General features: G+C 37.9%; 1 protein-coding gene across 5 annotated transcripts in view; it reads right to left on the minus strand.

Annotated features, from left to right (window-relative positions):
- Positions 1-712: 712 nt before the first annotated feature.
- The window catches only part of NRAP (nebulin related anchoring protein), a 51,358-nt gene continuing 27,571 nt past the window's right edge, over positions 713-24,499 (minus strand). For 2 of the 5 annotated variants that reach the window (XM_059821411.1, XM_059821408.1), the window contains 21 exons: positions 23,979-24,083; positions 23,402-23,509; positions 22,614-22,925; positions 21,446-21,550; positions 19,179-19,277; positions 17,243-17,347; positions 16,741-16,848; positions 15,840-15,953; positions 14,197-14,394; positions 12,248-12,355; positions 11,108-11,206; positions 10,231-10,335; positions 9,761-9,868; positions 7,812-8,123; positions 6,412-6,516; positions 5,635-5,733; positions 5,421-5,525; positions 3,762-3,869; positions 2,786-3,097; positions 2,357-2,538; positions 713-1,106 (listed from right to left, as the gene is read on the minus strand). In XM_059821411.1, coding sequence (XP_059677394.1) covers positions 1,040-1,106; positions 2,357-2,538; positions 2,786-3,097; positions 3,762-3,869; positions 5,421-5,525; positions 5,635-5,733; positions 6,412-6,516; positions 7,812-8,123; positions 9,761-9,868; positions 10,231-10,335; positions 11,108-11,206; positions 12,248-12,355; positions 14,197-14,394; positions 15,840-15,953; positions 16,741-16,848; positions 17,243-17,347; positions 19,179-19,277; positions 21,446-21,550; positions 22,614-22,925; positions 23,402-23,509; positions 23,979-24,083 — 2,964 coding nt within the window. In that variant the 3' untranslated portion in view covers positions 713-1,039. Of the gene's footprint in view, positions 1,142-2,356; positions 2,539-2,785; positions 3,098-3,761; positions 3,870-5,420; positions 5,526-5,634; positions 5,734-6,411; positions 6,517-7,811; positions 8,124-9,760; positions 9,869-10,230; positions 10,336-11,107; positions 11,207-12,247; positions 12,356-14,196; positions 14,395-15,839; positions 15,954-16,740; positions 16,849-17,242; positions 17,348-19,178; positions 19,278-21,445; positions 21,551-22,613; positions 22,926-23,401; positions 23,510-23,978; positions 24,084-24,499 lie in introns of all 5 variants that reach the window. The other 3 variants (XM_009809861.2, XM_059821409.1, XM_059821410.1) reach the window with 3 other exon arrangements.

Below are 24,499 nucleotides of genomic sequence, written 5' to 3' on the forward strand. Positions count from 1 at the left end.
CCACAAATTCCATCAGTGATGCATTCTAGATTGAAAAAGCAAAAAAAATTTCACTATTAGAATTATCCACTTTATTCCTGATTAGAGGATAATTACTTATTATGCTCCAGATCTACAATGGTATATATAGGCTTAACTTCAATTCATACCACTGAGACATAGGGGATATTAAATGCCATTAAAAACTGTGTCTAAGGCTATTGGATAATTCTTGGCTTTTCACAATTTTGCAAGTCAAATTGTGTATTCTTTTGCCCAATGATTCTGCAACCCTATACAGAAATTTGAAAAACAGGGGATTGGTATTAAATCAGGATATAAAGAATAGACAAGTTTGTGAAGAGTCAATTCGTTAAAGTAGCAATGTCCCTTTCATCTGAATTCCAGGGTTTACAACCTTCTCTAAGCAGCTACCTAATCTATCAATAGCTACCCCTACTGCCATAATTTCTAACAAAATAATCCTGATTTTTTGGTTCAGAAGATTTGAAAAAGACTGAGGAACTCATTGTGATCTGAATACATCCTGTTAATCAAGAACAAATTCTCTGATGTCCGCTAAAAGGCATGCCCTTGGTTAGTCAGTGATAACTTTGCTTCCACTGGCCTTTGTCTTGTTCATCTGTTAAGCCACCTGAATCATGCTTTTGTATTCTCTTAGGTCAATGGTGCCAGTAATCCAGAAATACAAAAAATCTCCAAAGATTACAAGTATGGAACAAGATTCATCTGATTTATTCATTACAAATTATTTTATATTCTACCAATCACATTCATTCATCTGTAGTATAAAGCTGACCCTACCAGTCACCTAGTACTAATTTCATTTACAGCTTTAAATAAATATCAGACTCTGTAATACATACAGTGATAAAATATCCACACAAAAATAGAAAGATGTTATAGATTGCAATGTTTAGGTTGCTTTTTAAAACAAAAAGTTCTTAGACGGCATCTATTGTGCTTCCCAGACAACTGGAAAACCTACAGAATTTGCAGGACAAGATGAATACCTATTTGTGTTATGTCATGTTTCTGTTTACTTCTGATACTGTTGCATTTTCCTTCTCTTGACTTGCAGAATTTCTGAAGCATCAGGGTTGACTGTGACCTGCTGAGATCCTTCCGTCTCCGATTGGTCCTGTTAAATCAAACCCAGCTAAATTGTGAGGACAGCCAGTGGACAGGAGAAGGTTTTAACAATTACTCTATAAAAATATTTGTATATTAAAAATTACCTCAACTGGCAAACAAATGAGCAAAATCTGAATCACTGCTCTGCACTGAGCAAATCTCTACAATGGAAAAGTGCAAAAACCAGAGCCATTCATGTAAGATAGATACTACACATATTGAAGGACTGAATGTGCTCAAGTCCTAGTTTCTAATTTGAGCCCTAAATAAAGAGCAAACCAGGTGGATTGCACACCTGTAGATTTCCCTGGGATCATCAGATCATTATCATATGTAGGATTTAAGAAGACATTGCCTGCAGTTCCCACTGCCTGCATTCCTCAACCACAGTTACAATTTATTTCCTGAGTAACTTTTCAGATGGGAATGTAAATCATGGATATGCCCTGTTTCTCTTGGGCAGGTTTATTGTTTGACTTGTTGCCAAAGTTAAAACTTAAATGAAACAAGTATTTAAAGTGCAGAACTTCTCTTTTATTGTAACTTAGTGCTTCTTAGCTGTAGGGTCTATAAAGTCCCTGTATGGACTTCTGCTCTCTTGTGCTGGGACACTGCAGATTGGGATTCACCTCTGTGGAGGCAGAGAGAAGGAAAAGCCGAAAGATCCCAGCTTGTAATTTCTTGCACCTTGGGCTGACAGAGATGGAAGAGGCTGGAGCATTCCCCCTTTGCAAAAAGCCTCTCACAGTATTGGGGAACCTCCCACAGCACACATTATGCTGTTAGGAGTCTACACTGAGCCTGCCAATATAGTTGCCAGTGGAGATTACACAGCAACACAGATGTGACTTGCTGAAATTAGGAAAAGAGAGGGGGAGCTGTACCGGGTGTCCCTTCCACCTCTACTTCTGCTTTCCATGGAGGTACCAGGACACTTGGAGATCTGACAACATCCACAAGTTAAGGGAAACACATCCCATTGTATAAGTAAATCCTATCCCATGGCACTTCCTAGTCCCTACAGGAATTCCTCAGCCATGACAGTGTTGAATTCTCAAGAGGTTCCTTCAAATTAAGGTATACACAAAGCCACAAAGCTTCGTGAGAGAAGTATATATATTCTGTTCAAATAATGGGGAGAACTGTAGACTCCAGGGAGCACTCAAAAGCATTAAATAGGATGTGTGCCTGTCTGCATTCTAGATAGCAGAGCTGTTGGGATTCGTGAGAAGAATGGTTTACTCTACTTACAACTCCAGATCCATACTGAGCAGAAGCACCCTGCAATCCCATTTCCCGAATGTACGCCAACTCAGCAGCTCTTCTTGCCATTTCAACTTTGTGAGAACCTGGGGGAGTCCAGCCAATGCCTCTGAGCCAGTTCAAGTCAGACTTGTATTTTACCTGAGAGAATGAAACATACACCAGTGTGTATTATTTTGTTTGGCTCTAATCAAACCACATGCCCTGGTTATTCAAGAAAGACCATATAAAGAGCAACAGAGTTGATAATAAACAAATTATTCATTTTCAGCAAACAGACTGTAGTTCTTTCAAGAACGTGATTTTGTTGATAGGTAAGGTCTGCAAAGCACATTGCCACAGACAGATCCTAGCACTTGGGAGTACAATGTCGCTCAGCTATACTTACATCACTCTGCAGCTTGTAGGCCTGCTTTGCATGTTTCACATTTAGCTGCTCAGGATCACAAGTGTATTGGTGCAAAGGCTGCCTGTAATTAACATTACTTGCAAGCTGCTGGCTTCTCTTAGCATGGAGGAATCCTGGCTGGTTGAGGTGACTCTGGAACTGTACCCTGTTTTGGGCATATCCACTCCTGTATTGGTTGTCACTCTGGAGCTTCCCCACTCTGAGGACATGCCTGATTTTGGGATCATCATTTGCACTGAGGAATCCAATCTGCTGGCCTCTGTCTCTCAGGAAGGCTTCTTTGTATTTGTACTGCAGGAAGTGCATAGGAAAATCTCATTTTCACATTCAGACTACGTTCAAATTCTGTTATGAAATAACTTACCCTCCCCTAGATATCAATAATGCTTCCTGTAGTGCACAAAGACCAAGGGTTTGTTTGATATCAAACTACATCTCCTAATCTATCAATACACTTTGGAAGAATGCCCTTTGTGCTAATTTTTAAAGGAGCAGAAAGACTTAGGGAGCCCAAAATACTCATCTCTCAAAAGCAATCAGACGTCCTTTTATTGTTGCACTCTTGGGCACACCCAATACACAGCTCAAGCAATGAAGCTCCTCCATCTTCAGCTTTCTTGCCAACTGTGGTCTTCTGTGTTCAAAGGTGACCCACTTTATTCTAGACCATGCTTTAACTATTCATAGCCTAGTACCTATTTTATTTAACTACATCATAATATGCTTCCTTCCCAAGAACAACTCTTTGAAGTGAAACAGAGCAGCCTGGTATTGGACGTTATTAATGGGAGCCTTTAGTTGGAAATCTTTGCACTCAACCAGCATTTGGTTTCACTGGGTCACCAATTTTCCAAACCAGAACAAGGTTCACTTACATCAGAATTCACCCATTTTTACAGGGTGGGGGTGGCATGGGAAGAGGGTTGGGAAGTGTTTGAAACAGAACAATTCTTACATCACTAGCAATCTCTCTTGAAGCCTTTGCTGTCTGGAATGGGATGGCGTCAATCCTAAAATCATAGCCAGATGCCCTTGTCTGTTCCCAAGATGTTTTATACAATTTCTGCGTTGAAAAGAAAAGAACAAAACAGTCATTTCCCCCTGCAGTTTCTTAAACGCAGTCCCATAACTGCAATAATAAATGTTTTATCCTACTGGGTTTATTTGTATCAAGAGTCATCAGTACCATCTCCAAGGTTTTTATCCAGTTCTATAGCACTTCAACTTCTTTTCTATCCACCACAATGATAAAATGCCTCATCTGAAAAGCACCACCAGGGTTTCCTTTTGTACTTGAATGTGGTTGTTTTTGATGTGATTTAATTTCTATTAGAAACTGTGATGCATCAGTCACATCAATATTGCATTGATATTGCCCTTATTCTCTCTTTTGATGCATCCATTTGCAATGTCTTGGGTTTCGTGGCATCGTAATTTCAATACCAGTTATTTCAAGCTTTTCAAATGATCCCTGCCTCTATCCCCAGCCACATGTGGCTTCATTAACTCATATGGAATAACAGTCGGTTCTAACATATTTAATGTGACTTTGAGGATGTGAAATACATCCACATCCTGAAGAGAAATTGCTCTAGATTTGGTTCTTCTTCCGTTAGTAGCTTTCTTAAAATAGCTTCCAGTCTGCAAGTCCTGCTGACACTTTTGGCTGTCCCTTTCTGATTTTATTAATTTGCTTTCTGTAAGTCTGATTCATCCTTTCTGGGGTTTGTGACCATATGAAAACAAGCACAAAATCCACTTCACATTTCAAAAGATATTCTTCTGTTTCATTGGTGAATTTAGTGCTAGGTGATGCTTAATTTGAAGGTAAATTGAGATGCCAGAAATCCTGCAAGACAACCTAGGTAGAAGCAATGCAAGCATTACTATACACCCTGCTGACAGGTCTAGGGCTGACCTTTCATTTGTGTGCAATCACCCCTTTGTCTTTTTACCTTCTCCTCTATCACTTCAAAGAATGTAAATCTTATTTGTTTCTTTCACCTATAGAGCACCTATCACCAAACAAGGAACTCAAAGCTTCTTACAAACTGAGGCCACTCTGACCCTACAGTTAAAGACAGCAGCTATTTAATCAGTGAACAGTAGATTAGGAGTAGAGTGAGTGCTTCTGTCTGGGACAATGTGGAAACAAAATCCCTTTAAACCAATTCCAGTCACTGATTCAGCTGCATCCAGGTTGATGACAACTGTGCCTAAGGGATCACTTCGACACGAGTGTTGCAGCTTCATGAAGGTAGATGATACAGTCAAGGAAAGAAGATTCTCCATCCTCTCCCACCCAAACATAAGTAAAAAGTTTTAGATTTGTAACTAACCATACCTATACTGAAGGACTGAAGTCCTTAATAATAGCTTCCTGCCCTAGAAAGCAGAACCAATTCTCAAAAGAAAAATCAACAGACTTTTCCTGATCCCTCCAGCCCAAAGCTAGCAACACGTTGGCTGTCCACAGCCTCTGGCTTTTTCAGTTTTGGTCAGGCTCAGACAACCTGGTTTCTACATATACATAGAAGTTTTTCATTCCCAAGCAAGTTTATTTTCCTTAATGACAGTTACCAAGTCAACTCCCCAAAGTAAAAGGCTTACTTACATCACTGATGTAAAGTGCATTCTGGCGGGCTCGGATAAAATCTGGATGATCAGGAGGCAGGGTGTACCTGTGCCTGGCTTCAGAGTCTCCAGCCTTGTACAGTCTCTGTGGAATCAATAGTCATTGAATGCAACTGAAGCAATGTCAAAATCAATTCTTCTATGCATTGTAGTACAACAAAAGTTAAGATCACTTATAGTAAAATGAAACCTACATCACTGCAATGGAGGTAGCTGTTCTTAGCATGGATCAAGTCTGGAGAGTCAACCACGGCAGTGAACTTAAAACTTTCTGGCTTCTGACGGTACTTTATCTGAGACGGAGGAGGCAACAAAAACAAACAAAGAAAAAAAAACACAGGATATTTCTGTTAATGATACATCACAAGTGTGTGATAACTGGAGTAAAACATAAAAGCTACATTCCTGAAGCCACACTATTAAAAACATACTGTTCTGCTTTAGTCTCAGTTGCTCTTTCAGCTAGGGAATGGGGATGCCACTGCATCATTGCTGTGGTGCCCAGGCACCAAACTTCTTTTTTTGTGTGTGTGCAAGAAGGACTTCCCACTGAAAATTCACATACAAAAAGCTTTCAAACACTGTACTTTGGACAGCTCATATTTTTTCTCCATTAATGATTGATACCGAGCAGGCAAATGCCTCTTCAGTGTGGTTGTCAATGCTGTATCTTTCTATATCACTTCTATAACCACCTGCTTAGAATTTCATAATGGAGTTTACTGCATTTATTTATTGCTACACGTTTTGTTTATACTCCTGTGTTTTATTCGGAATGGAAAATATTCAGCAGGTGTCACACAGTGGACTTGCATCTCCCGTATTGCTTCTTGGTAACTTACACCTTGTATAAACAGGCTCCCACATCAAAAGGAAATGATAAGCTACATTCGTAAGTGTCATGTAACGAGGAGCCTTGATGGTAAACAATTCCTACAGATGTGCTATCCCATGAAAGATTTATCAGTTACCTCACTGATGAGCTCTCCAGCCTTCTTTACACTTTCTATCTGCGGAGATCTCAGAGCCATCCAACCAACTCCTTTCATGAAGTTCAGGTCTGATTTATAGCGATGCTGTTAAAAATGAAAATCGTTAGCTATCAGTTTTGTATCTACAACTATTAAGGTTTTTTAAAAAGACTCTGTGATTCATATTAACATTTTGAGGTTTTTCATTTGCCATGCACATATCACATCGTAAAGTCAAACTGTTTGCATTTGTTCATTCCACCAGGAATTAAATAATGTATCATATGCAAGTTACAAGAGAAGGCCCCATGAGTGAATTAGTATGACTCAAAGCAGTGAGTAATAACCTGTTTGTACTGGGCGTAAAAGAACCCCTTTTGAAATAATTTTCTGAGGTGAGTTCAAGTCAGGAATACTAATTATTTTATCTGGTGCATGCTTCCTCATTAACCCCATTTCTAGGAGGACACATTACTCTTTCTTTACTCACATTAAAGGCTTGCTCTACCTCCTAATCCAGTAAAGAAAACAAGGCAGACCAATAAAAAGTGAAAGCCAGTAAAGTACCCACAATCCCAACAATTCTGACTTCTCCTTCAGAGTGACAGTGGCTTACTGTGTGACTTTAATCCAATTATCCATTTTTTCAGGTTTTTTCTTTTTTTCCCTATATGCAAAAGGACATAATAGCCAGCTAGCTCAAGCATGTTGTACATTACTCTACTAGATAGTGAGGGTGTCAGACAAAACCACCTTCATCATTTCTCTGGATTCCTAACCTGTGGGGTCTAAAGGCAAAGAGCCAAATGCTGAGGTTCTTAGTCATCTTCTATCCTGTCCCTTTGTAGGCAAGCTCTGAAGTACATGCTGTTAGGATCTAAGGACTAAGTCCCTGGAAATGCCACTTTCCTATCATGTGAGCCACCATCACACATCAGTAAATAGTAAAAAAAACTGCCTTCCTGGATCTAACTACCTGTATGTCATCTGTTAGCCATTACAGGAGAAGGCAGGAATGGGAGTTGGAAAGGCAAAGAACCGCATCTAGCAACAGCTTCTATACCATCCCAAGAATATCCCAAAAAAGTTTTGGCAATGAAGAGTACATTTGGGATACCAGATAGCAAGTACACTGAGTAAGAAAGAAGGATACAAGCTCTCCAGTGCTTTGATTGCCATTGTGAGTTTCATAACTGGAATATCCGTTAATATCTGCTCATCAGTTCTGACTAAATCCAACAAATATCCCATCACTTTGTCTCGCAATAAAATCCTGAGCTCAATCTTGCTCCTACTCATACATAAGTTTGAAATGGTCTTTCTAAAAGCACTGCCCAACGTCAACACACAATTTGTGCCAGTCACTCAAAGGCTTTTTACTGCTGAAGGAAAGTCTTTACCTCACTCTGTAGCATGTGGGCTCTTTTGGCCCATTTCATCTTCATGTCTTCTGGGAGTGCTGTAAATTCATGGAGCCTCTTTCTATACTCTTGATCACTCGCTAAGGCCTGGGCTTTCCTGGCATGGACAAGATTCACCATGTCCATGGGCAGATGGTACTGAGACCACACTTCTTGGGATCCCTTCTTATACTCCTGTTCACTCTGTAATTTGGCAGCATGCAAGCAATGCAGCAACCTGGTGTCATCCAGAACACTTTTGGCACCAATGTGCTTTCCTCTCTCCATCACAAAGTTGTGTTTATATTGGTACTAAAAATAAAAAAGGGTAGAAGTGAGAAAGTGCTAAACTTAGACTGGCTACTCTAGCTAATTAACTTAGGATAAGTCACTGAAACATCTATGCTGTCTGTAAAAACAGCCAACATATGCAGCACCAGAAAGTAATTATATGAATCTCTCATTGCTCTCAAATTTAAATACCGCAGTAGTTGCAACATTTAAGTTAAGCGCATCTCAATATATTCTCTGAATATGCCCAAAGCATTTTGTCTTTTATTATCTCTCATAGAATTTTATTCCCATCACTAGGAATGAGAACATAAGAGAAACAAACAAAGACAGAAGAAAAAAATCTATACAAAAGAGAAACATCATGCACTCTGTAGCCTTCAGATTTGCTAATGCCACCCAGCTATTTTAAAGAGTAAATTCAGTTTTCCTGGATCAATAACTATGTTGAGAAGCCTAAGATGGTGGTCTGAGCACAAGAATAAGCACCAGCAACCCCTCATTCTCATCGTAGCTGGGACTATGACTCTCCCTATGATCTTGCATTTATCGTCTCTGTGAAATAGTGATGATGATGATAATGATTATTTATACAGCATCAACAGGGTGCTTGGAACTTTAAAGGGAAGGCCTGGGCCCTGAAGAGTTCATAATGTAGTTGAAATGGGATAATAACACTTATCTACCACACAAGAGAGTTGTGGGGATTAAATTACAGTAGCTAATGTTTATAAAGTGCTTCCAAGATGAAGGGCCAAATTCAGATCTGTTGTAAGTGGATGTAATTCTATTATGGACTTGTACCCTTTAGAGCAGATCTGAGGCTGTAACCAAAAGCACTCTGCAAAATATGGTTAAGTATACATTATAAATTACAGCTAGAAATAGTTGCTTCATAAAACAAATACACATGAAATATATTCATATTTTATCACATTAGAGATAAAATATGCAACTAAATACTAGACAAAATGAAGACTTTTTTTACTAAATTTAGTTTAATTGTCAGTTTTTCTTAGATTTATTAAATTACTTGTGAGGAAGAGATGAACTTAGGCTTTCTGAGAAATTGATACCACCATGTTTGAGAGTTTTGCAAACAACTATCCAAATGAGAGGATATTTTTAAGAGCAAGAAGATTTGTTTCCTCTATTTCAGAAATTAAAAGGACATGTATTTACAGGAGCATCCACTAATTTTCACTTCCTAACCAGACAGGCAGGTCCTGATTTTCAGAGATTCAAAGAACGCTCAGCTTCTTCTGACTTCATTTCAATTCAGGAGCACTAAGCACTTCCACAAGTCAGCTGAAAGCTGGGTGGACAGAATTAGTAGGCACTTTATTGTATGAGGAGCTGAAAGCCTGGAAAGGAGCCGGATCCCTCGGATTTGTCTGTCTGCAAATACTTTAATTCACTAGCTATTTCCCACTGGAAGATGTTTAACTGAGCTTGGTTCCCGATTAGCAGTGATTCTTCCTCTTCTTTTTTTTTTTTAATTCTCACAAAGAATCTCATTCATAAGTAATGTATTCTGTCTCACACTTGTCTCACATGGTTATGGAGTTGCTTTAATTCAGTAAAATCTGCTTTAGACATTGTTTTACATGAAGTTAACAGAAATTAGGCAAGAAGGAAGGTTGAATCATTCAACTCACATCACTGGCAATTTCTCTGGAGGCCCTGGCAGCCTGGAATGGGAGTGCTTCCATTGTCAGCTTGTAGCCTTGAGCACGCAGATTATGCCAAGATTCCCTGTATTTTGCCTAAAGTAGGAAAGGCACATGTAGATTGCTGTTTCACTTTTAAATGCACAAAGGAACAAACAAAGGAACCTTCTTTCATTTGTTATTCTGCGTTACAGTCTCATTCTTCATAATCAAAGGATTTTTTTAAATTATCTTTTGGAATTCCTACTAACTCAGACAAAACATGTCTCGTTCTTTATGTAGATTTAATTTACTCACAATTGTATACATACTAATGGAGATAGATATCATTATAATCAAATCAGGGAAAGCATAAATAGAATAGATCTAAAAAGTCCTCTACTTATCCATCTTCCTCGCCGCTGCACAATTCATCCTCCATCCCAAGTAAGTATAAGACATACAGAACAAATTCTTACATCACTGAGGTTGGCTGCATTTATTCTTGCCCGTGTAAACTCAGGCAGACCCAGTGTTGGTGTATAGTGATGCTGACTGTCCTCTCCTGCCGCTTTATACATGCGCTAGGAAAGAGATCAAAATAGACAATTGCAATTAATTTTCTCTATAGTTTCAATAACATAACAGCAGGACTTAAGTTGTTTATGATTATGACAACTATAGTCAGGCAGCACAAAAACCAGCTAAGAATGTACCATTGCAATTGCATGGGGTTTTTTTTCTGGGCATAAAAAACTTTTACATTAATTTTTATACACACATCGTGATGCCAACCCACTACATTCTTAGCCTTGCACTGATGTGTTCCCAGCAGGCCAAAAGTGGATCTAAGAACATTAAGGGCGCCATGAATGTGTGTTAAATAAAAGGGCAGGCATTTCTGGTAAACTGGCCATATTTTCTAGCTTGGATTTTTCCTCATGTTATTACAGATTATTTTGATAATTTGCCTATGGGTTTTGTCTTGTTTTTCAAAAATGAGAAAAAAGATTATTTTTTTAGGAGCCCTCTAAAGTGGACCATGCTATGCAAATGAGCTCCCTCAAGAACACCCCGCAGAACTGATCTTTTCAGGGTTTGTTTCATGTAAAAAAACCCCTGATAACTGGACTCTATTGTATGGGTACTATTTAAGATTTTTAAAAGCTATTAAATCAAAAATGGTATTAAATGTTTGGAAATAATGAAGCGTGATCTAACTGTGAAAAAGCACAAATCAGTGATGCTTGCTTTCCTTTTGATGCATTTTGCTTTCAGAACTCTTTCCCACTCTTCCATCCCTAGCTCGCTGCATTTTGAAAAGCATATTTTCTGATTCACGTTAGGAGAGCCTACCTCATTAGCAATCATATTGCTGAATTTTGCATGAAGGAGGCCAGGAGAGTCTGTCACCGATGTGTACTTGAAGGAATGTGGCTGCTGACGATATTTAGTCTGAGTTCACACACAAAGAAAAATGAACAGAATAACTAAATTGTCTTGTCAGATAAGGGACTTTTTTCCCAGTACCAGTGGTCTAGTATTGCTTCCTGTGCTTAAAACTCTACTTTGTAAAGGGTATGTGTCTATTACCTGTTAGACTAATTTACCTTTTGCTACTCTGAATTTGATGCATTCCAGTCTCACTGGGGAAATGAAAAGTAAGTAAGGAATAAGGTGTTAAAAAAAAAAAGTGTAAAAAGTGCTGATACGCTGAATACAGTAATGAGGTTATTCCACTCTTGGTGTCATTAACCCTGGCTAGTGGAATTACAGTAAAGGCAATCCAATCCAGAGAGAAGGTCTGCACAAGCCCGCTGAACTTTTTTGTGAGAAAAATGAGGTTCCACCTGGCCTGTGGTCCTATGTCAGAACTGTGAACAAAATAACTACAAGATCACTGCAAGCAGGGATCCATTCACGAGAACACAACTAGGAAGAACACTCTTATTTTTCTCAGTTTCACATCTATGTGAATATGGGAAATAGATCCAAGATTTGAAACTAGGAGAGACTGTAAGACAGAGGAGATAAAAATCCAGTTACAGAGGGGTAAAAATAATAGCACACAAAAGCAACAAGTGAAAAACAGACTAAGACTGTAAAGCAGGAGCAGAGCTGAGGACAGTGTAATGTATTGGGCGCTCCACAGGTCAGTCTAATTTTTGAGAAACAGTACAAGGTACTTATTAGAGATATGCACAGCCTTATTTTTAGTTTAAAAAGCCCATTTTAACGAAAATAACTAACATAAAATAACAACTTCCTGGGTCTGAATCACAGGAGAAAAAATTGGCAAAAACAGTTAACAAAGTCTGCAAAACCTTGAACTCCATCAGGTTCACCCGTCTGCAGTTAGGACATGAATGGAATGATCAAACACAAGGGGAGGGAGCCTAGCATTATCCAGTGAGTCACTTTGCCAGCCCAGTTTAATAGAAAGACATCTGACAAACTCTTGTTTGTAGTGGAGAAATCAAAACCCTCTTTTGTTACCTCGCTGATGAGTTCAGAAGCTTTCTTCTTTCCTTCAATCTCTAGGGCCCCTGGAGTAATACATCCAACTCCTCGCATAAAGTTCATGTATAAAGATCGGTATAAATTCTAAGGAAAACCAAGCAGAAGTAATTACAAGTTTACATTTGAGATGCCCTATATTTATTCATCCAAAAATACACAATAATGGTATTCAAATAAATCCATTATAGTTAGTATCTACCAGAGAGAGTCATATACATTACCCTGCATTCTTGTGTTTATATATGTGTCCGTGTGCATACAGCACTGACAGATCTACAGTACAGGTGCACGATTCTTAGGAGTACCAAGCCTCATGAACACCAAACGATACCTGGGCTCCTAACTTCCATTTGTAACCTTGAAAAAACTTTTCCTAGATACATGTATTTTCTTCATATACAATACATAAATCACAGCTACATACTATTTATTTATAAATATCAATAAAATAAGATCAGTTTAGAAAAGTGTATGAAAATATTTTTAAATAAAAGCTGGTAACTTCTTAATAAGTGGAAATGCAGACAAAATAGCCTTGCTTTTAAACAGTTCTGAATGGTCATAATATAAGTAGGGAACACTAAGGAAAAATAGCACTAAGCCACTGTACAGACTTTCTTAAAATATTTTCCAGACCACCAAACCTAGCAGTGATTTATTGTAAATATTACTTTTCCAGAAGTTATCAATAAGTTACTGGTAGATACATTACAATAAATATTATTTCATTTGATGATGAGAAGAATGAGGTATTTTCTGCTTTAAAAGAGCTATAAAGACCAAACAACTAGTAATGCACAGATTTGCCTACCTGATGGATATGTGGAAACTGCTACTGCTTACTGAGGGAAGAACTAGCTTTAGTTAATGAGGTGTTTTCGTTCAGCCATCCACTTATAATGGAAATGGAAAAGAACCAGCTCCTCTTCCATCCATGTCTGTCCGGTGCTAATCTCTAGACTCAAAGGCATCACGGTGTTGTGTATAGGAAATATCCATTGTGAGTCAGAAGGGAAGAGAGGACAATCCTAGAGCTTGGTCCTCACCCCTTGCCAGCTATTAGCACCAGCTAGTAAGAGAGTTAAATTCTGCACTCTGAGACATGTTGCTGGCAACCAGCATTTCACTCCCAATTCCGAAGAGAGACATGGATGGAAACCTGCCTCAGAATCTCTTATTACATGTGTTTTCACCCGAGTTAAGGCAGCACTACTGGCATCTGATGTTTAAGCTTTTTTGAATACAGTCTGCCATCTTTAAGACTGTTGGCTGAAAGTGTTAAACTGATATACAGCAGCATTTTGGGGCCAGACTTGTTTTTAAGATACAGCCCCTCCTGAGGTCTCCAGAGGCAATGTAGTCTATTAAAAGCCCTTTGCTCAGGGCTATGCCTACAGATACAGCCTAACCTTGAATTTGTAACTCATTATCCAGTTAATTTTACTCAAGATTACGTAGGGAGCTAAACCCATCCTTCTCAGAATTTCAATGGTTATGTCTTGGTCCAGAGTTTACAAGTCTCTTACAAATCAGATGTTTAACAATAGGTATCTTTCTTGCGGAAGTACACATGAATTTCACCCAGGTGCAACCCAACTCAAATACCAGTTGGTAAACACTTTGCATGTTAGCAAGACCTTAAAAAGAGTATTTCACCAACATTGCAATCATCCCCACTTGCAAACACTTCTCTGCCCAATCACCAAAGACTACTATACTTCATCTCTCAGTATGGTGTGATCACACATATTGTACAACTGCCCAATAAGATAAATATCTCATTCCTGAACATAATCAAGGGGGAATAGCCATTGTTTATCCTTCAGCTGCTGCTCAAATACATACCATCAGCTGTCATGATTTGGAACAGAACTATCTTGCATCAGACCCAAAAGGGAAATATAGCTGGAATGTTTTGCAATTACCTCGCTCTGTAGTTTGTATGCATTCTTGGCACACCGCAATCTCACATCATCAGTCAAAGAAGTGTAGTGGTGTAGCAGCTGTCTGTATTCTTGTTCACTGACCAAAGCCTGGGCTTTCCTGGCATGTACCAAGTTTATCATATCCAGTGGCAGGTGGAAGTGAGTCTTTGTATCCTCAAAACCTTGCTTATATTTCACCTATCAAATTAAAAACAGATCACATAGATATCACAACATGGTAATAAGAATTCAGGTTTTGATCAGAAGAGACATTCTCCGTATTTCTTCCAATTTCCAGTATAAAGTATTCTTTTTAAAAGTAAGTTCCCTAACTTATTTAACTATACTGTGAATGACCAATACTTAGAATATGTGGCAGCCTATTCTTCATCAAAATAGTAGCCGTCTACATTATATTCAATTAAGCTATACTTTTTACTTTAGTAAAAACTGGATACACATTGAATCTATAAAATTACCAAACTGATAAATGAATTCTTAATTCACTGCATTTCTAGAAAGCACAGCAAAGAGCTGAAGCTACTGCCTGAGGATAAAATGCAAAAAGTTATATTTATATTAGAATTAGTACAAATCCTCACTCAAAATATTTGTTGGTCTCTATTCATTTGGCCAGTTTCATTTCACAGTTTTAAATGTTGTTTTTAATGTTGGATTTTTTTTCATTTCTTGTCTCTGTCCAGGAAAAGAAAGCCATAGAAAACTTCAAAGAATTTTTTTCACATGACATTTCCCTATCAGATTATGCAAATTCGAGATTTTCAGGCTGTTCATCCAGATAATGAACACCCAGAGTTATTGATGATCATCAAACTGACTTAGAGTAACCTGACAGATGGATGAATTCTTCATACACTTACTGTTACCTGTAAAACTAAGCGTACCATCACACAAGAAAGAATCCCAGTATGAGCCCAGCACTCACTGAAATCCATGAACACTCTCCCATCTATAGCCACAATCAGGCTCACTATGGACAGTTTTGGTAAGAAGATAAATAGTTCTTAGATTATTTATGTGCTTAAAGTCAGACAAATATTTCACTGCTTTCTGGATCAAGCCACAGTGTTCAAAACGCACTGAACGGTTACAATTCTTATAGACAATGAACAAATTATATAATTCTTAGCATATCCCAAGACCAAGTGGGAACCATTCTGCAACCAAAAAAGTTCAACTTGAAATTCCATAAACTCTTTCATCATTCAGTTTTTCAGGAAAACAGTAAATTGAAAATCATCACTGAATAACTTTGTATCTCTACCAAATTTAATTTACTTCCATACAAAGACCACTACTAAGTCTCAGTTAGACCTGCCTCTGAGTGATACTTTTACAGAGTAAAATATTCTATGCTAGGCAACAGTGGTATGCAGCAGGGGATTGTGCAAGAATGCACAGTCTTCTTTTACTGTCAAATTAATGTTACTGGAAATAATGTAAAAAAATGGTAAGAATATGATGATTATATCACAATATCTGGAAAGTGGGAGATAAAGCCCTGAGTTTTACATAGCGAGTTATTCCACAGCTAGTCCACAGCTAAATGCATCTTCCATGAGGAACTACTGGTAGTTAGGAAACCAATTCCAAAATGCCCACATCTTCTTTCTTGTACTTACATCACTCTGTAGTGATGCTGCATGGATGGAATGAGCAATATGAATATCACCATCCAGGCCACATGAGCCAACCATCTGTCCTTTCATTTTCTGAAATGCCTCCTTATATTTGTGCTAAAAAGGAATTAAGAACAGAAATGTGAATAAAGGTGAAGAGAAGTAAGTATTAGTCAGATTGTTAAAACCTGAATAAAGGGTTTTCATATTACAGAAAAAGAGCTATGGACAATAAATTCTGGCCATACTCAATATGATAATAAATCTGAATGAACCTTTAGTGGATGATAGGAAGACGTCACCTGTGCAAACATTTTCATATTTTACCTTATTTAGAGAAAAACACAAAAAAATACACCAACGAACACTTACAAATAGCTTGGGTTAGTTATCTGTTATTACACAGGTGGTGGAAGACAAGAACTTGGTGCAGGTGCTCAGAATCAACCTCTACAAAGCCTCTCTCCATCAGGTCTCTAGCAAAGTCAGAAAAACTAGTCTCCTACACTTAAACTGTGTATCTCTACAACATGTAAAGGACACACAAGACAAACCCTGAAGGGCAGAACTTCCTTAATAAGCTCTCTCTTCCAAAGCTTGCCTAGCTAACGGTGGCTGACAGCTCCTGAGCAATCCCCATGATTGCCCAGTCACTACAGCAGGTAAGTTGGTCAACTTTGGTAATGGGTGTTTGCTTTAGCAAACCTTCCTTTGCTTAGTTACCAATAACACTTCATTGTGTCTGCACCTCCAAAAGCACAACTAACTAGACCAAGGCCAGATGTCTCTCAGATGCAGAGTTGGCTGGACATGCTGTTTCCATCAAGAGTCACTCAGCAGAGCAGAAACAGTCTGGAGTGACTGACATATCCCACTGGACAATATCAGCAGTAAGTTCACATACATCACTTATGATTTCACCCGAAGCCTTTGCTGCCCGGAAGGGAATGGCATCTAGTTTCAGTTGATAGCCACCATCTTTCATCTTTCTCCAGGACTCCTTATAGCGAATCTAGGAAATATGGAACAGGAATAAAGCAGAGTTGCTGTTCAGAGGGTTGACACTCCAGCATTATTACTATACTAGCAATGTTACCACATTAGTTTCATTCTATTCTAACAGAAAGGGCTAACATAAACGAAACTATCAATACACAATAGGAATAATCACATGACAAATGTCCATTATAAAAATGTATTTGTCTGTTCATTCTTAATCTTTCTCACTTAGGAGAAGTTTGATAAGAAATTTGATTTCTCATATTACTTCAGAAACTTTTACACCATAGAATGATCATATACTGGGGAAAAGAAAGAAATTTAGTATGATTTCCTGTGTAGGACAAACAGCAAAGCACTATTAACTTTTAAACTTTCCTTTAAAATATTAAAGGTCAGATTTATACCTCACTGATATTCATAGCATTTAATTTGGCCTGAAGGATTTCAGGAAGATCTGTTGTCGGTGTATACTGATGCTTTACACTCTCTCCATGCTCCTTGTACAGCCTCTGCAAACAGAGATGAATTTCAGTAGCGAGTACTCACTACACATTCAATCACTAGTTCAGACAAAAACATTAACAAATAGGTTTATGGAAAGCAAAGACTACAGAAAAGTGACAGCAGTATTAATAAATTCAGGCAGTTGTATCAGCCAAAATGTATTCAAAAAGCTTTGGGAGTCTGATACACCTATCAGCTAGAGTATGCTAGAGAGGAACTCCTTGAAGTTTTGAGTGTATAAATCAATGTGTATGGAAAAGCAGATATTTGAATATTAATTTGATAAGACTTCCAACATATGTGACTAAAGAGAGGGAAAATAAACAGCATTTATTACGGATGTGCAGCCACAAGTCTACCACCAACACTTTGAAATTCCACAGAAATCTGGGGAGTTGAAGTTCGCCAAACACATCTTTCCAAAGTTGTTCATTTTTAGCAGATAAATATGATGGCAATTATCTGTGTAATTACTCCAAATTTATTTCCAGAGCTAGTTGCAAGGGGGTACTCAACAGTCAATGGCAAGAGATTAAAAAAACCTCAGAAGGTGACTGATCCCATTGTAAAACAGGTGTCTGTGTGGGCTAGTCATATCAATCGTTGGAGGAAGAATATAGGGTTTGCCCAGGACTAGCTAACTTTCGGATGTCTGCAGACAGATAAGAGAAGTTCTATGCAGTTAACTGGAACTTCCCCTATAATGGCTATGCAGACTTCACCTCTTTCACGTTAATTTTCTTTCCTAGTTTAGTTTCCTCTTACATTAACACCATAATTTTCAGATGAGTACAGATAGCCACCATTTTTTTGGCCTTAGATGTGACTCATGTCTTGACTACCCAACTTGCCTTTCCCAAGCTGTTATTTCTGTGTGATAGTTTGAGACCCTCTAGGTTAGAATGAACCTCTCCATTTCACCCTGCTGCCACTTTCTTTAGCAAGTAGGCCCACTTGTCTTGCAGCTCCGTAAGAGGAAAATCAATGAGAAATCCATGTGTGAAGAAATAGAGCAGCAGACTGATTTTGACTGTGGCTCAGTGGAACAAAATGACTTATATTTATCCTGCCTGAGATGTAAGCCTTTTGGATCTTATTAATTAAACCAAAGGCATAGACACTATAAGTATTACAATAGCATGTGTTTTACATAAAGTCTTTCATCTTCTTCTTCACTTTATAAATATCTATTTTCACAATAAAACATCCTCTCATGTTTGAAACTTGTCTTTTTTGAGTGACTTTTGCTTATTATTCACTTCTGTATTATCCCAGTTAAGTCGACAATATTTTTAAATCGCTCTTCTATTAAAAATAAACATGTTTAAACACCAAACAGCCTCAATTCTTCCCTTTAAGGTTTCCCTTCCTGGATTTCTCTCTCAGCAGGATGACAGCTTGAAAGAATTTATTTTTGCTTCCTTGTCATGCTGCCTTACATTTTGTTTCCAAAGAATATGCAGAAACTGAAATTTGAAAGATCTGTTTGAAAAGGGGAAAGAACCCCAAATGTGTTCTTCCTCAAGGAATCTCAAAAGGTCAAAAGTCTCTAAAGGTCAGAGGTCAGTCTTAGTCCTAAATTTTACTTCTGAAAAAAAATTGGACAGAAAGCCCTTTTTACGCAAAACTCCCATTCACTTCAGTGGGATCTCTATGATTTCTCATTCCAAGTTAGAAACATGTTTTTCATGAGATGCACCACACCAGAACACAGAAGTTTCATGATTCCCAAGGATAATCTCAGAGAAAGAAAGAGAGAGAAAGCCAGTGCTTCAATCAGGTCGTTCAAAGAGGATACCACTCTTATAATCATAATGTATATACATTATAACTTACATCCACAGCCTGGTTATAACTAATTCTAGCCTGGATCATCTCAGGAGTGTCTTTAATACTGGTAAACTTCAAAGCATATGGATGCTGACGGTACTTCTTCTGTTGAGCAGAAAAAGATCAAAGCTGTGAATTTTGTGCTGCTCTTTCATGCTATTTGAAAGAGAAAAATCATAGGTTGCTGGAGATTAGAGTGAATTTGTGAACATAATTATTATTCCTCTTTCCTCATCTTTATGTCCTAGGTACTTTCAGATTAATATTTGTTTCAATTTAACAATAACCTTTTGCCGATTAACATTAAAGTATTTCTCCCTAAATACAAGGAAAACATTTCAAAATCAGATTCTGACTACCTAAATACTCCAGTACTCAGGATTTTAAAATCTTTTTCAGATTACTTCAAAAACAGTATGACTGATTATATTTTTTATTTATAGTTTCTTTAAGCAAGAAATTCTATACAATTGTAGTGTGTTAATAATGGCAACCATTGAACTGATTGTTTCAGGGTTTAGGTTTCCTCCTAACACCTGTAGCAAATCTGTGCAGCCATTAACATTGTGCCTAATTGTTATCATATATCTTCTAGATAATATTAATTCTGCTTGCTTGAAAGGACCCATAGTAGCTTCTCAGAGATCTTGTTATATACACATAATTAAGATGAAGCCTGTTTGATAGCAAAATGACACTTTTTCCACATGGCCAGGTCAATAAAAGCTTCCCTTCCTGCATGAGTTGTCCTATACCCATCAATACTCTTAACTCTTCTTCAAATAGTGTCTACTAAGGTTTCCCAATGCCTGTGATGAACTCCCAAGTCAACAAGCATGTTCATGGCTCTTCTGGAAATTGTTTATATCTCAGCGTTCGAGACTAAAGACATATCATTCTCCTTTAAATTGAGCTGTGATCCACAGAAGTTTATTTGAGGCAACATCTTGATTCTTTGGGGACTCAAAACACTGATGTAAAACACATCAACTCTTTTAAGGTATTACAAGCTTATGAGCAGTGTTTTAGTTTCAGAAAGAAATCCCTTAAAAATGAGCAATCTTACTAAGTTTAACTGGAGACAAAAGTGGTTTACGCTTTGTCCTGAATAGCTGTAGAGACAAATAAGGGTTGACCAGAACATGTCTACATAAAATTCCTAGAAATTATATTCTGGCAATTGCTTTTTAGCAGTATTACAAGGGCTAGTCACTGTATGCATATGAGAAGGGAGGAGGCTCATAGCCACCTAAGATTATTTAGTACTCACAAAAAGGTTAAGATGAACAACCTAGCAGGTCAAATTTCTGCATGGCAGTTTTCACTACTATAACATCAAAATGGTATACCTATAGAAATTCACAGTTACTATTCCAGCTGGCATTGCTGTACTAGCTTTTATATAGCTACCTTGCTTTATACTAGCTGAGGATCTAGTTTACTGTGTCTAAAAAACCCATCCTTCTTCACTGTAGATGATTACATACAAAAAAAATAGTGTTAGAAATCAGGCAGACATGAAAGGATGACCACATTTTTCTGAGATGCTACACCAGTGATATGCTGCTATTCTCATTGAGTGAATGGACAGATGATTCCTGCATCACCAGTGGTTACCTAAAAAATCACAGGATTCAGTCTCCTACTGCAGCAGATTTGGCCAGTAGGCCTCCCTCTGAAATAACAGAAACAGAACACTATGAACCTTCTAACCATTTCCACCACAACCTTCTTTGAAGGCTTCATGGGACTGGCACAAAGGATTCTAGAGTTCGCCTTTTCCTTTAAGTGATATTGGTTATAGGGAGAAATAAGGATGAAAACTACTTGGTCCTATAGATAGCTACAGACAGAGATATCTATGTGAATTTCAATAGCTAACGTGACTATATATGAAAAAAGAGCAAGAAGAAATATGTATTTGTTACAGAACAAGGTTCTGGGTCCAATGACTGCATCTTTTCATCATCTCTCCTGTTTTGCTTCATTAAAAAGGTAGGCTAGTGGGTAGCAATTGAGCACTGTTTGATTGCCATTATTATTCATAATATCATTTGTCACCGACTTTGTTTTTGCAAAGGCTATATGGACTCCTACTGGTGTGTGTTTGGTATCTGGTTTCCCTCTAATTACCAGTCCTATCCCTGGTTTTGAGGGCTTTCATGTGGTATGCCTTTTTCTTTCCCCTTTGAGTGGAAATTATTTTAATTTTATACAGACATTTTGCACACATTATGCAGCAAATTCAGTTACATGCTGTCATAAAATCTCACCTCACTAATGAGTTCTCCTGCCTTCTTAGCCTGCTCCACATTTAATGACCCAGTGGCTATCCATCCAGCTCCTTTCATCCAGTTCAAATCTGCTCTGTATCGGTTCTGACAAAGAAAAGAAAAAAGTCCTAATGTTGGTGCTCATACACTGAAAATGCCATTAAAGGATTCAGACATATCAGGAACAACAACCAAGTCAAATCAGTGCCTGCTTTTGTTTTATTCACTGTTGCACAGTTGCAAAGAAAGCAAAAAAATTACAGAATGAAATAGAACTATCAGGACTCACCAGCACTTGTGCAATATGCTTTGCAAGGTAATTTTTAGAAGTGGTCTATACCTTACTGTCATTTGTAATTTTTACTCTAACATGGCAAAAACTTTAGGTTTGTTGTACATAGTGCACTGTTTAAAAGATCATTAATGATTTGCAATGATAAGAAAACGATACTTAGCATTTCCCAGCCCCTGTCCTTTTGTTATACTGGAGGGAAAGCATTTTGTTTTGGTTTTTCCATGTGTCTTTAAGGATGAAGAGTACAGAAGTACTTCTCGCTTTCCTCACAAAATCTCTCCTACCAACAGTCTACTGAATTCCAAAAGCTTATAAGCTGGGTTTCTCAAAGAAGCCAGAAGTGTTTCAGCACCTATACCTCACCAAGACCTGTACACATATCTTAGTCTCCTTTAAAAGTTCTGACTTAAAACCTCAGAATGGGAAGTCTGACTTACAGTAACCATTTACAGTATCAGACAGTTCATCTGATGGTTATAGTTGAGCATGTGGTCTCCATATGGAATTTTATCACCAATTTTATCACCATAAATTATTTAACCTCCCTGCACATTAGGTATAAAAAATAATTGTACATCATATATGAATCCTAGTGTTTTATTAACATTTGAAGTAGGCTTTGAAGAAGTCATGCTCATAAACAGGATTATAACTCCCCTCAAAAATACTACACACCTTAAATGTATCTCTTGAGCAAATAAGTGGTTAATATTTACTCTTTTAATATTAACTATTTAATAGTTTAATAGTTTAAAAATTAGGTGCATAAATATGTCATGGCTTTAAAAGCATAAACATACGAAGAAACTCAGCCCTGAGTGTCTGAAGGGGTTGAATGAAAGAGTACTGAAATACCTTAAGCTCTGGACTTACATCACTTTGCAATCCATAGGCCCACTTGGCCCATGCCACTTTCATGTCAGTAGGCAGGGCTGTGTAGTGATGGGGAGCTGTCTTGTATCCTCTATCTGTGGCCAAATTCTGAGCCTTTTTGGCATGGACAAGGTTAACCATATCCATAGAGACCTGGAACTGATTCTTTGTGTCCTCAAATGCCTTCTTGTACTCCAGATCACTCTGCAACTTTGACATTTGAAGGGAGTGAGCCATCTGCGAATCTTCCTCCACAGCTTTTACTCCAATCAACTTACCCTTCATCTTCTCATAACCTTCTTTATATTTAATCTGTGAAGAAAAAAATAGACCATGAGTAAATGATCTAAGCTGCCAAACTGACAGCTCCGCTAGTAGTAAAGCAATGGTCTATCAGTGTTGTGACATGCTTGGTCCTCGATACAAGCAAGAAGTCTGTTTGCAAAAGAGAACTGGAATTTTCTGGCCAGGCATAGGTGTCTTAAGTTACGATGTTTCACAGGAGATTTCCACTTCATTTTGAGTTCTAAAATTCACCCTCTGGTCAAAATGAGAACATGAAAACACAGTCAGCATGTGGGGAAAAACTCTGAATTGCTCAGAGCAAACTTTCTGACTAATTATGGAATGCCAATCACCCAGACAACTCCTCCATTGCTCCATAGCATGAATCGAGTGAGGGTGGCTCAGGGCACTGAGACATATGTGACACATCCCCAACACTTTGGTAGCAACCTGGGCTGTCAGCTGTTCTAAGAATAAAGAAGGCTGATGGAGTCCATACTCACATCACTTGCCAGATCCCTCTTTGCCTTAGCTGTCAAGAATGACAAAGCATCCAGACGAAGCACAAATCCTTTTTCCTTCTGTTTCTCCCAGCTACTCTTGTACAGTTTCTAAAAAGATGACAATAATACAGTCTTTTTATTACTAACAATATATTCTATTTGTTTTATAGTCACAGTGAAAGCTCTCAAGTAACACCAGACCAGTGTACACTCCATGCCCAGCAACCATATGTCTAAGGATCAGATCCTGGTGTCTTCGCTTACATACTGGAACTGTGGATACTGTATCCCCATTATCTCACTGGTTCCAGTGAAACTGTCCATGTGCCACTCATCTGTAAGCATGTTGAAAATATACAGCTTCAAACTCTAAAAGTCACTCGTCTTCAGGACAGCAGATGTGACTAGTATTTAATTAAGAGCAAGTAATTAAATTTAGATATAAAGTTTTTACATTTAAAATATGTGGACCTTCTCAGAGAAAGAACCTAACTTTTATCTACAGAACAAACATTTCAGCAGGAGCTGTAACTATTCACAGGAGTGAGGAAATCCAAACCTCTGCCTCACACAGTACCTCACTGATATTGGCAGCATTTGCTTTGGCCAGTGTGAATACAGGATCATCTTTGCTGATGGTGTACTGATGAAGAAACTGCTCTTTTCCTGACCTGTAGGCAACCTGTCCACAAAAAGCAAAGCATGGTTAACAAGCAGTAGTCCGTGTTTAATGTTGAAGGAATTCTGATTAAAACACCCCAAATATTCAAGGATTTGTTAGGGTTATTTTATTTGGTGAGTTAGTCCTTAGCATCATGACTTTTGTTGCCAAATCTGAATTTAAAAGCTGACCAACAGAGTCAGGTTGACCAAATTACTCATGGTTACATTTCAGGGAAACAGTAAAACAACATACATGTCAGGATACTTTAATTTTCTTTCCTAAAGTTAGCTACTTAACTGGCTATAAAGCTGACATTAATTCATACTCAGTATAAAATGTATGCAAGAATATATTTCATCCAATATTGAACTGCAGCTACTTTTTAGGTGGAATGAAAGTTTTTAATAGGACACAGAAGTAGTGAATGTTAGGCA

Source organism: Gavia stellata, chromosome 9 (assembly GCF_030936135.1).
Source record: "Gavia stellata isolate bGavSte3 chromosome 9, bGavSte3.hap2, whole genome shotgun sequence".
In the NCBI taxonomy this organism is placed as follows: domain Eukaryota; kingdom Metazoa; phylum Chordata; class Aves; order Gaviiformes; family Gaviidae; genus Gavia; species Gavia stellata.